Raw genomic sequence first — 13873 nt, 5'->3', positions numbered from 1 at the left:
TGTACACTACCCTTCCTCCTTATGTCCATTCTCCTACCCACGGCTATATCCTTTCTTACTTCGTTTTCTTCCCTCTCAATGTTAAAATCCGATGTGGAGATTACCTGGACATCTCCCAACCATCTCCCTCAGATTCCTAGTTTAAAGCTTTCTTGATCAGTTGTGCCCTCCTCCATCCTAGAAATCTATTTCCCTCCTTACTCAGGTGAAGTCCATCCCAAGAGAACAGTCCTCTGCCCATGAATGCTTCCCAGTGGCCATACATCCCAAAGCCCTCCTTATAGCACCACTACCTGAGCCATCTGTTGAGCCTCATAATCTTGTCACACCTTTGTTGCCCTTCTCTAGGAATAGGCAGAATCCCATTGAAGATCACTTGAGCCTTGATTTCCTTATGCCTCTTCCCCAGCCTGGCATATTCTCCCTTGATATGTTCAAGCAAGAATCTAGCTGTATCTTGTTCCCACATGAAGGACAATCAGAGGATATTTTCCCACTCCCATTAGGATCCTCTTCAGCCTCAGCTCCACATCCCATACCTTAGCACCCAGCCGATAGCACACCCTTCTGTTTTCTGGAACAGCTCTTGTTACAGGCCTGTCTATTCTTCTCAGTAATGAGTCCCCAGTCATGTAGACCTGCCTTTTCCTGGCAATCAAGCAATTCTCCAGTATATCCCCTGTTCCCTCTGGCTGCAAGTCCTCTCGATTCCTATTGTCCCTTGCATCCCATATCATCCTGGTGCTCATATTTGGTGTTGTTATTGCCATGGACTCTTGCCCTCTTCCTATAGGGCTAGCTGCTCTTCTCTTCTCCCCTTGCCCTCTTACCTTCAGTGACCACCTGCTGTGCCCCTTCTTCATTTTCCAACTCCGCAAACCTACCTGAGCTCTGTTTCTCCTTCACTAGCCTGTCTTTTCCTCTGCCTGGTTCTCTTAGTCACATGCTTCCACTGTCCACTTTCCTCACCCAGCAATATCCCCTCAGAGTTCTTTGGTCCTGCTTCCATCTGCAAGTCTGAGCTTTTCTCTTGAGCTTCCTCATGTCTTTGCGCCATCATCCATTCCAACCCCCTTCTAAACTCGACCAGAGTTTCCACCTGCATCTCCAATCCTCAGATCTTTTCTTCCATCAGCTCTATCTGTCGGCACTTCATGCAGACGAAACTCTTTTCAGGTACCTCCTCCTGGATCATGTGCATGCCGCAGCTTCTACATCCAGTCATCTTAATTGTGTCTTCCACTACTGGGGTCACTACCACTGTTGCCTTTGTATCTGTCATCGCCTTCTCACCTAAGTCCTGTTAGTCTGGAAAACAAAACAAACCAAAATACCACCACCCACAGCAAAACAAACCCCCAATGAGCACCAAAACGCTGCCAGACCACCGCACGCTCCCTTCACTAGCCTGTCTGTTCCTCTACCTGGCTCTCTTAGTCTTCCCCCCAAACTCCCCTAACAAACTCCCACTCAAACTACCCTGTTTACAGCTCTATTTGCTGGCTCCTGTGCCACTGTAGCTGTCTATGCCGCTGCCTGCCTTACTGGCTGGCTACCTTTATAGGACCCCTGGTCAGAGAAGCCCCGCCCCCTAATCAGGGTTCAGCTTCTCTCCCAGCACACTGCCCCTACCAGCCTCTATAAATACCAATACAAATACAAATACCTTCTCCTCCAACAGAACTCCCACTCAAACTCCCCTTTTTTACAGCTCTGTTTGCTGGTTTCCATCAGGATTCAAGCTGAACAGAGAAAAGTAATTCATTTTTCTGTCAGATTTCAATATTTCTAAATTTGATTTAGTTCCCATTTGGAACAACCCCCACAACATTTCAGAATGTGCTGTGAAATGGAAATTCAAAGAGGAATGCAGCTCTTGATCCTGGGAGCCCTGGGTTCCCCAGCTCAGAGGCAGGTCATCTGGTGACCTGCTCTGGAAGCAACAGACCCTGGAAGTCCTAGGAGATGAGGCTTTCAAGGAGCCAGAAACCTGGGAGCCAGCACACCCAGAGTCCCAGCTACCTGTTATTGTGCCTGATGGGGAATTGGGAGGCTGCAAGCCCAATGGAGCCAGTATCCTATGGTCTTAGGAGCCAGGGCTTGCAGGCTCCTGGATCCCCATCAAATTGTCTGACAAGCTGAAGAGAAGCTGGAGTCTGGGAGCTCAGAAGTCAGGGCCTCCAAACTCTTGGCTTCCTGTCAGTCTGCAGGTGGTCTACTGAGCAGCTAGGCAGATAACCATGCGGCCTATCACAACTTATTCGAAATCAAACAGGCTCCAGGAAATATCTTGATTTTGGTGAATCAGCATTGGATATGAGAGAACTTTTGTAGAAGATATGGCTGTAAATAGGATGCTCTTTCACTTACAGCATAAGGTTTGGTGTTTTGAAAGGAATAAAGTTGTCAGAGGGCAACATTTTAAAAACATCATTCATAAAATCCAAAAAATTATATGGTACATGAGATGTCTCCAGCCACACATGGGTAACCAATACATTTTATCCTTATTGTATAGATAGGAAATCTAAGGCTCAGATAATTTGAGTGATTTATTTAAGAGGCTCACTGGATAAGTTGATTTCAGCATGGGACAGAAGGCAAAAGTCCTGGGCTCTAATTCTGATACTGATTTACTTTGTGATCCTCAGCAAGTCACCTTTCCTATTTTTTCCTTTGTAAAATGTAGGTAATAATATCTATGGACTAGATAATAATTTTAAAGTTCTGTATGAAGGTGCAAAGAAATGTCAAGGCTAGCTAGTGGAAGAGGTGGGAATAGAACTCATGACCATGCTTTTCAAAATTGACACATACATTGACAGATTTACATGAAATAGGATTCTCAAGTTTTCACAGGTGTGATGGTGCACCTGCCCCACACTGGGCTCTAAGCAGTTAATAGAGCCCTATGGAGGCTGCACAGGAGTCAGCCAATCAGAGACGGACTGAAGGGAGCAGCCAATCAGGGCCAAGCAGGCCCATATAAAAAGGGAGGGCAGAGAAGGAAAGTTCTTTGCCCAGAGTGGAAGGATTGTGTCCCTGGAGGGCTGAGAGAACTGCCAGCACCCTGTACAGAGCAGTGCTGCTAGAAGGGACTGGGGGAGTGAGAGACAGCTCCTGGATGGCTGCTGGGGTTTGCAGGATGAGACCCTGAAGCAAGGGCAAGGAAGATGTTGGGGCCATGAGGAAGTGGCCAGACAATTCTTTGCAGCAGCCACTAAGGGGAAGTGGCTGAACAGTGGACTGCAGGTCCCCTGGAAGGGGGGAGCACAGTGTGTGGCACGGCCGGAGGTCTGTGTTGCTGAAGAGGATGCCGCGGTCCTTGGAGAGATGTGGGTCCTAGAGCAGGAGTGATGGTGGTGAGCCACCACAAGAGGAGGGCGCCCTGGCAAACTGAGCTAATCCCCAGGACAGCCAGCAGGAGATGCCAGAGTGGTGAGTGAACCCCATTACCACAGGTTCTACTGAAAACTTTCAGTTCCCCAAAAGTTTGTGGAAAACCATAATTTTGGGAAATGTGATTGGATGCAATGAAATTGTGAACGATTGTCTAGGAATGAACTGTTGGGTGACATGGAAAGAATAAAGAGAATGTGAGTGGCATATTCCAGGCACACACAAAAAATCAATTTTACCTAACTCTGATAACATTATTGCAACATATTTATGGTTATATAGGACTACAAATATACACAGCACTTTATAAACAGAAAGATACATTCCTTGTCCCAAGGATATTAAAATCTAAATAAGTCATAGAAATATAGAGCTGGATGGGATCTTGAGAGGTCATTTCATCTAGCCTTCTGTGATGAAGCAGGACCAAGTATACCTAGACTGTCCCTGATAGGTGTTTGTGTATGCTGTTCTTAAAAACCTCCAATGATGGGAATTTCACAATATCACTTGGAAATCTATTCCAGTGCTTAACTATCCTCATAGTTAGAAAGTTTTTCCTAATATCTAACTTAACTTAAATCTCCCTTGCTTCAGATAAAGCCATTGCTTGTCCTACATTCCCTGGACCTGGAGAACAACTGATCACTGTCCCCTTTATGACATTCCTTAATGTATTTGAAGACTGATCAGGACCTCCCTCAGATTGCTTTTCTCAAGACTATTCATGCCAAGGTTTTTTTAACCTTTTCTCATAGGTCAGCTTTTCTAAACCTTTTTTCAATTTACTTGCTCTTCTCTGTACTCTTTCCAATTAGGGCACATCTTTCCTATGAAAGGGGACGTCCCAAACCAGACACCATACTCCAGCTGAGGCCTCACCACTGCCAAGTAGAGTAGGACAATTACCTCTTGAGTCTTATACATTGACACCTCTGTTGATACACCCCAGACACTTAGGCTTTTTTGCAATTACATCCAATTGGTGACTCATATTCAATTTGTGATCCACCAAAAACACCTAGACCCTTTTCAGAAGCACTACTGCCAAACCAGTTACCCATTTTGTAGTTATGCATTTGATTTTTCATTCATAAATGTAGTACTTTGCACTTGTCTATTTTGAATTTCATCTTGTTGATTTCAGACCAGTTCTGCAGTTTGTCAAGGTCCTTTGAATTTTAATCATGTCCTCTGAAGTGCTTGCAACCCCTCCCACTTTGGTGTCATCTGCAAATTTTATAAGCACACTTTCTACAACGTTATCTAAGTCATTAATGAAAATATTGAATACCACCAGACTTAGGACAGACCTGTGTGGGATGCCACTACATATGTCTCACTAATGAGACATCAAACCATTGATAACTACTCTTGAGTATGGTCTTTCAACCAGTTTTGAACCCACCTTATAGTACTTTCATCTAGACCACATTTCTCTAGTTTGCTTATGAGAATGCCATGTGTAATTGTGTCAAAAGCCTCAAAAAAAATCAAGATATGTCATGTCTACACCTTCCCTGCATCAACTAGACCAGTAATTCTGATGCAGACAGACATAATTGGCCCAAAGCTGAAAAGATGAGAATGGGAATAGATGGAAAGCACATTAACCAGCCTCTCCTTCATAACCTAAAACTCCTTCCAAAGCTAAATAATGCTCTTGGATATTTGCCATTCACATGGCGAATCCAAGAACATACCCCTGCAGCCCCATCATGGGTCTAGATTGGCCTAATAAATCACTTCTCCCAAGACAATGCAATTAAACCTAATTAGCCAGTGCCTTTATTCCTAAAGTGTCTCTTCCCATGGGAGATTTTAGGTTTTGGTTTTTAAATTAGCTTAAGGAGCTAAATTGCTCGCATTGACTTGGCAGGGAAACAGTTTACTTCTGTCATAGTCCAGGATAGTTTATGCACTCAGGAGACACTTGTTGCATTTCATGAACAGCTTACAGCTACATTACCCAACTATTTGAGTCCACTGGTACTAACAACAAATCTTTCTACAAACTCCACCCAGTACATTTTTTTTATCAGTTACCACTAACTTTTGACCTTGCTCCATTGAGCACAGCTTCTCATAAGACTCCTACATTGCTCCTTCACATCCTTCCTTTGGCCAGGTTACTGTTTATTGGCTTGATTTCAGAAGGGCTGAGATCTGCTGCTCCAGTTGGCCTCAAGAGGAATGAAGGTCAATGAAAATCAAGCCATGTGTCTATTGTCTGTATAAACACCTTCACAAAAGCATCCATAGTTTTTTCCAGCATAGACTAAGCAACATTACTGCCCTATTTGAGAATCATTTTTTCTTCCTTAGAATAACTCTATTCCCAAAGATGGGCAGATGCATTATCTCTACAGCAGCTTCAGCCATTTTTGTCACAGCACTGAGGGCTCGAATCCCAAAATATGGTTATGTAGCATTTCCTCATTTATTTCCTCAAAGGAATAAAATAACAGTAATAAGAAACCCAATAAACTGAAGTAAAAAATGTCATAAGAGCCAAGAACACTTACCAGCTGGAGGGATGGAGATAGAACAATCAGATGCAAAGCAGACAGCTTATAGGTTTGATTTTCAGAGATGCTGAACATATGCATGCTGTCAATGGAGTTGTGGGTCCTCAGGACCTCTAAATCGTCAGGCAGCTTAGATGGTATTTGCTTGTCTTTAATCATCTTAAAACCAGGAAGGCATACTGGGATAAGGTTTTTGTAAGAGGACAAACCCAGGCCCTTGAGTTTTTGTTAGGGACCATACAGTCAAAAAGAAAGGCAATCCTCCAGAAAAGGTTGAATTCTTGCCTTTCTAACAATCAAGAAACAAACAACCAAAATCTTGTTTGAAGATCCTAAGCTTTTCAAAGTGGGAGCCTGGTGTGTATGAAATAGCTATGGCCTTCTTGTTTTTCCTTTGATATTTTGTTTCTATAATAAAAATGAGATGCTTTTTGGGTATCAGCTGTTTCCTGTGTGTACAGCATTTCTCCACCACATCAAACAAACGGTTTATTTTTAAACTCAACTTTAGCGCAGACAAGCGGCAGGTAAAGGCTTGATAAATCCTTTCATTTTAAACACTAGATGGTGTAGAATATTTATTTACTCTTCTACCAAGGCTTATCTATTATTCTCCTGGCTGCTTTACATACATTTTCTTTTCATCTTATTAAATGGTGCTGTACTTTTTAATATAAGGTTTCAGCTAGGAACTTTTTTTTTCTTTTTCCTCTAAGCCAGGATTCAGTCAGGTTGTTTTGCACAGCGGTTGTGCCAGTAGACAACAGGGTTAAAGAAACTACTCAATTATAACTACAAATACTACAATAAAATATTTTTCCCATAGTGCCTTCCATTCCAGACACTTTACAAATATTAGTTTTTCCTTATAACAATCCTGTTGGTAAGTTTTGTTCTCATTTTTATAAATTGGGAAACTGAGGAACAGAAGTTTAAGAGGGAGAAGTTCACAAAGGAGCTATGCACCTGTCATCTGTATCTTTGAACATCTCTCCCTGAGTGATCCGCCTGAGGCTATACAGCAACTGTGTAGTATAGTCAGGAATAAAACAAAATTTCCTTCTTTGTAGCCTTAAATTTACAGAATTAGATCCTCTTTCTTCACCAGAAAAAAAGAAACAGAGTATTTGGGTTTGTTGCAGCCCCAAACTTAGGGAATCAAATGTTAAATCATACAGCTTCAGTCCTGACACCCAGTCCTTGCTCAACAGACCACACCTCTTTACATTATAAAATGTCAATGTATACCTATGTGGGGAAGCCATCTTAGTCCAAGCTGACTGAATCAGTTTGCATTCTAAAAGATGGTACAGGTACTGAAAGGCTAAATTCAGCCCTGGTGTCAGATGTGGTCTCAACTCTTGTCAAAGTCAACAGACTAGCGACCATTGACATCAAAAGTCAATTGGCCCAAAGTTTCCACTAAAGGAGGAAAGGAAAGATAAGCTAGAAAAATGCCATCTGACTTTTTAGGTAAAGATACTTAATAATGCTGAGCAGGAATACCCTGACTACTGGGCTCTAGAGTCAGTCTGTGTCTTATGCTCCTGTTGGAGCTGTTCTGCTTTGGCCCAGCAAATATTTAATTATTTATACAGAGAGGGAGAGATACTGACTCTACAGCCTAGGGGTTAGGGTACTCATGTGGGAAAGTTAATGACTGTTTACTTATAATTGCAAAGTGGAACAACTCCAAAAGGAGAGATTCAAAGAAACCCATCCCAGAATAGCCAGCAACCTGATGGTCAGGGCACTCATCTGGGATGTGGAAGATCTTCAGTCAAGTTCCTGGTCTACAGTAGGCAGAAAAGGACTTGGATGTGGGTGTCCCATCTCCTAGATTAGTGGCTTGACCATCAGGCTATTAGCTGTTAGGGTTAGTCTCTCTCTCTCTCGTTTTCCACCTGCTGTGGAAGACGAAAAAATGTTGAAATTTCAAAAAGTTTTGCAGGACGACAAAACCATTTCTCACCCTGTGCCCTGGCTTTACTTTGGCCTCTAATTTATACTTGCTAATTACAGGCAAGAGGTCCTTTGGCATACACCTCGGATCTTCATCTTTGAAAGATGGCCAGAATGTACATTTTACATTACAAGGCAATAAAACACTTTGATAAATATAATTGCCTAGTCAATAGCTTGAATATGAAGGATGAGATAAGTTAAAGAAATCAATATGGTTGGTTAAAGTGGTTTACATAATATTGGCCCTGGGTTAAAAACAATCTGTCAAATCATTTAAATGACAGAGATCAACTGGATTGGAATTTAATTACCTACTTCAGGGTGGCTGAAAGACAAAAATGAAAAGATATTTGAGGCTTCTGTGTTTGAATGAACTTGTCTGGCCACTGGGTGTCATCCTTGATTCAAATGACGATTAAAGACTTTTTAGATACAGCATAAAGTCTGCTACTTCACTGACAGTTAAATTCCATTCTATTTGATTGTACACCACACAGCAAATTATTCTGCATTTGAATCAGCTATCAAATTGAGCACTTTGACATAGACAAATTCTCTTTTGTATCACTGCTTTATTTGGAAATCTGAAATGGCTGGGTGATGTGGGAGGGGGAAAAAGGAATGCAACTGGGGCATATTAACAACAAACAATTTGATTTTCATGTTTCATTATATACGAAAGAACTATGGCTACTTAGGTCTCAACAAAAAATTACTCTTACAATTTTTCACTGTCCTGCTTTTCTGACTTTGTGCCGTCCTGCTATAGAGTAACTTGACTGAGAGATGGGCTCATGTTGCAAAGTTTGCACCCAAAGTTCTACATATCTAACATTTGCAGCTGTCTGGACTCAGGGCTCTGATCCTGAATTCTGATTCGAGCCTGTTATAGAGATAAAGATAGGGCCTTGCCTCAAATTTCAGATGCAGATCTTGATCTGAACTTCAAAGTTCTGTGATGCTTAGACCCACAGTTTGGCTTCAGCACCATCTGCAATGTATACAGCAGAAATCTCTTAACCGGGTCACAGCTTGGAAAAGTATATAACATGTAGCTATATTTATACTTTAAAATGTTCATTTATCTCAGCATAGTACAGGACTTAATGACTGTGTATGGGGAAATTGGTTCAGTAACAAACTCTAAACTTAGCCCTTCCACAAAGTCAAGCTGGTAAATTTACTAAGGTTTCAACAGCTGAGGAAAGGGATCCAATCCCCTATGTGTCTCTTTTTCACACATACCCCCAATGTAAATCACTCCTCCCATTCTGTGTCTCCAGAAGGCTCACTACAAAGTCCCCTTCCTCTCTCCTGTCCCCAACATCTTCCCCCGCGAGACCCTGACCCCTTTCTTCTCCCACCCACCCCAAATAGGCTTGAAGATCCTTGTAGGATCCAGCAGGCCTGGCCACATTAGTGCCAGACTGCATTGTATGTATCTGACTGGGGAGAGCCTAAGAGTACTCTTGAACACAGCAGCAATAAGAGATGGCTATTTTGTGTGTTCTGTTGGAAAAACTCCACGAGGACCATAAAAAGATGACCAAGCCTAGAGTGATGGAAAAGTACAGAGATGGGCTAGGTAGTTTGTTTGTTTTTCTGACCTGAAAGCCTACTGGGAGGTTAAGGAGTAGAGAACGGAAGGTGCATCTTTTGGAGCAGATGAGTTAATCTTTTGAGTGAAGGAGAGGGGGCATATACAGAGAGGACAAAGAGCATGTAGTTCAAGGAAAATAGTAATGAGGGAGGGAGAAAGAAAGATGAGACACCGAAAATGGAGGGAGAGAAGTACTTGGTGGAATAGTTCAGAAGAGCATTCAGTCTTGCTGGTGTTTGCCTCAAGCAAATAAAAACTTGTGATGATCAGCTTATAAATGGCTGTACGCCCTACAATGGGTTCTCTATTGTGAGCAATTGAGATGTTTCCAAGAACCAATCAGCATTATTGTGTTATCTGTTAAGAGTCTAGACAGTCTAGGAGCTGCACATAATGTAATGCAACTGGTTATAATAATATTATTTCTCTTTGAAACTAGATTTAGTTTTCCTTGTCCCAGCTAAAATAAAAATAAGTACCAGCAATTTCTCCAGGTGTTACGCCAGAAAAGTAGTGTTTACATTTGTTGATGTATTAAAAAAAATCACAATCTGACTTTTTTTAAATATGACAGCATCTATATAACATTTTAACAAGTATTTCTTTGTATGCAGCCAACCTCTGTTCAGAGAATATAGCTTTACATGAATTATAAAGACTTTGAGAAAACAGATCTTTCCTAGCTTTAAAAGTAGATATTATAATGAAAGCATGCCACAGTTAGAGAACTATTAGTCAGAGCTAAAACTGTCTTTGATTTTGTTCACCAATCACAGACTCAGATTTTTATTTTTAAAGTCTAACTTTAAAAGGGAACTTAAAAGGGTGAGATATCTTTTATTGGACCAACTTCTGTTGGTGGAAAGGACAAGCTTTTGAGCTTAGACAAAGCTCTTCTTCAGGTCCAAGAAAGGTACTCAGTGTTTACATTTTAAAAGAAAATTTGATGTATTTTCTTTACATTAAACGGTCTTTTAGCCATGATTAGGGTTACTTATTTTTAATGTTATAACTGTTTCCTCTTATTAGATTGCATGTAAACCTGAAAGCAGAGTCCAAGAAGACGACCTATTTAGAGGGTGCACATATATGTGTTAATGGAGTTTAAAACTATTATAATTTACTAAAATTCTCAGTCACCAGATTAGTATAAAATGAGGTTAATTAACTGTTGCCTGAACTTGTATTAGCCAATATTTAGAGTATAGCTGAAAAGTGAAATTGCCAATTAAAAAAACCCTTTCCGTTAACAAAAACTGGAAATCACTATCCATTTTAGGGCATGCATGAGCACTTACTTTCTGTAATGTAATCTGAAATCCCTCCCTGCATATACACTTTTAATTTCAACACCCTTATATACTACTATTTATAATTTAAGGTCAAACAGAAGATTTAAGCAATTCTATATTATAGATGCAAGAAAACAACAATCCACACCATTTTTTATTGGTTTCATGTAATGGGTTAGATGTTTTTGTTTTTAAACAAATTAGGCCTCTGATTCTGCAATGCACTCTGAGCAGATGGAACCCCACACCTCACTAATTTCAATGGGACTCCATACAGACATCAGGGGCTACACATGCAGAGCTCATTGTAGCACTGTGGTCTTAGTCCAGAACCCTGGTAAACTACTTGCGGACAAAGATAACCCTTCTTCACATGAGTAATCTCATTCAAGTTTGCAGTGTTATTATACCCATGCTGGTCCCAGGATATTAGAGAGAGATGGTGGGTCAGGTAATACTGGTTATTGGACTAACTTCTGTTGGTGAAAGAGACAAGCTTCTGAACTTACACAGAGCTGAAGAAGAACTCCGTATAAGCTTGAAAGCTTGTCTCTTTCACCAACAGAAGTTGGTCCAATAACAGATACTACCTCAGCCACCTTGTCTCTCTCATCCCATTCATGTCAGTGAATTATTCTGAAAGTACATATTGGCTTGACTAGGCATTTAAACTCAGCCTATGTTCGTTTAAAAACCCCCTGAGGTTTGAAATTTGGATGCCACTTGGTTGGTTTGACTGCATAAAACTGATTCATTTAACCACAAATTGAAAGCAAAAGTCACGAGGTGAAAATCAAATGGACTGAAATGGAAAAAAAATATCATGAACCTTTGTGAAACAAAACTGAAAGGATGTACAGAGCTTTATTCCTATCCCCTCTGAGGGGGAAAAAGACAGCTTTTAGTTAAATTTTTCAGATGTGGTCATGTTCATTTTCTTTTGGCTGGGAGGAGGGAAGGCAAAAATATTAGATGTTGCATACTGATCTAGCTTCTTCAACCATAAGCACCATTACTTACTTATATAAGACATGGTCCAACAGGAACTGTACAATTGAATTTCTTCAAATTTGGGAGTGAGGATTGTTGATATGTATCCCTAATTCTGAACCCTCCCTAAGTGCTCTCTGTTTCAAATGAATCTTAAGACATCAGTCCAAAATTGTGGGAATTCTCACAAGAATAAATTATACTTGTGATTTCCTACCCTCAAGATATTGAGCTCAGAAGACTTCCAGTATTTGGGGCCAATATCTCAGAAGAAGAATCTTATGAAATTCTAATATTGTTGAACCAGAACTCCAGCCTTGGTTGGACCTGGAACCTGAACCTCTAAAACCTTATCCTCAGTCAGAAAAACAGAATCAATCAGCAATGTCACAAAGGCAACAGTGTATTTTGAAAGAGAAAGAGAGAACTGTTTTCGCATTTAAACTTTACAACATCCCTGTGGGCTTTCTTCGATATATAGAAATACTTACACTGGTTTTATAGTCTGGGAATGTTTCTCATGAATGTAGGCACCAGCCAGGCCCCCAGCTCCAGAATTTAAATACTGTAAACAAATATTAACATGTATACATTTTGCTGTCATTATTTCTCACATGCAGCATTCCCTCATCCTCCCTCAATAAAGACAGGATGGTTATACAATTTCAATAAGGTTTTTAGTTGAAGCTCTTTGGCCTCATCTATTGTCTTAAAGTAATGAGCTTGTTGAAAATAGATATTGTTAAATATTTTATTTCTTCAGATTTGTCTTAAAAACCACCATACCCAAGGTAGCTGTATTTACACCTTAGACAAAGCTTCTGTTTGAGTTTTGGTCCAAGGAGCCGGTATGATTCCTATTTAATCTGATTCTCTTTGCCCACCCTTTGCTGAAACATAATTATTAAAAACATTCTCAAATACTATAGCAACTCTCACCTTGTAGGAACACCAGCAGGCAAAATCTACCCCCCAGTCATGTAAATGCAGTTCTACATTACCAACAGCATGAGCCAGGTCAAAGCCAACATAGCAACCCTAGAGGAAAGAGAAGCCGTTAATAGACTCCCTAAAAGGATAATCACCATAAAAGTGACTCTGCAAAAAAGGTAAATTGTTCCCCATATCCCAGCACCAAAGTCTGTTTGATTTGGTGATAGAAACAAGTTGTGTACAGTGAGTGTGTGTGTGTGTACACATGCACACACACATCTATATCCATCCTCAAATGAATAATTTTATGGGCTTCTATTAGGCCCCCAATTTTGTAACGCTGGGATGGTATGTGAAAAAATATTAACAAATAAAAGATTATAGTTAATTAAAATATATGTTTTGACATGCTGCAAAGACAAGGATAAATAATTTATTTATATCAGTTACACAGTAAGGTCAGATTTTCAGAGCTGCTAAATATTTGAAGCTCTCATTGCCTTTGCAATTTTGGGACCTTAGCACTTATGGAAATCTGTCCCTTAGAATTTTGCAACAGGTAAGGTAGCATCACATACTGTACCATGCATTTTAAAATTTATTGTACTTGTCCCTACAATATACTAACACCACCACTCCACCCTCTACTCCCTGTAAAGGTTATAGGATGGCCATATCTAGGGAACTGAAAATTTGGAACTAAGGAGCATGAAACAAAACATTTTATACACACAATAATCACTAGATGGCAGCATTTTTAAATTAAAAGTGATCTAAAACTTGTACTATAATGCTACACCATTAAAGTGAAGAAAAATAGCATATTTTGTGCATGGACTACAAGTTAATACTATTTTACATTTTTCTCTCAAGACACAAATGGCCTTTTTACAAGTGGCATGGTAAGAATGAGAGTGAGAGCATGGACTTTAATACATCTAAGCCCTGTAATAAAACAAAGGGTTTTTTTTTTAAATCTCTTTTGCCATTTCTTGTACAAAAGGCATCTCAGCTAAATTATTAAAATACTTTAGTATATTTAATCCCCTCTAAAAACTATCTAGCTAATCAAATGAAACAGCATGTATAAAAGTGTGACAACCTAATTCTAATGAAGCTGCTAATGAAGTTGTGGGGCTGTAAAATTCTCTCAAAATGATGGGATG

At 40.2% G+C, this 13873-nt stretch overlaps 1 protein-coding gene across 11 annotated transcripts in view; it reads right to left on the bottom strand.

Annotated features, from left to right (window-relative positions):
- KYNU (kynureninase) overlaps nt 1–13873 on the bottom strand; it is a 118203-nt gene that overhangs the window by 35735 nt on the left and 68595 nt on the right. For 9 of the 11 annotated variants that reach the window (XR_006277918.1, XR_006277919.1, XM_043505074.1 and 6 more), the window contains exons 9-10: nt 12714–12812; nt 12266–12339 (exon numbers count right to left, since the gene is read on the bottom strand). Coding sequence is in view for 9 of the 11 variants with exons in the window: in XM_043505074.1 (XP_043361009.1) it covers nt 12266–12339; nt 12714–12812 (173 nt within the window). In the remaining 2 variants the exon portion in view is untranslated. Of the gene's footprint in view, nt 1–1658; nt 1743–5941; nt 6087–12265; nt 12340–12713; nt 12813–13873 lie in introns of those variants that run through there. The other 2 variants (XM_043505079.1, XM_043505080.1) reach the window with 2 other exon arrangements.

This window comes from Dermochelys coriacea, chromosome 11 (genome assembly GCF_009764565.3).
Source record: "Dermochelys coriacea isolate rDerCor1 chromosome 11, rDerCor1.pri.v4, whole genome shotgun sequence".
Taxonomy (NCBI): Eukaryota; Metazoa; Chordata; order Testudines; family Dermochelyidae; genus Dermochelys; species Dermochelys coriacea.
The sequence above is the reverse complement of the archived record's forward strand: the minus strand, read 5'-3'. Positions and strand labels throughout refer to the sequence as shown.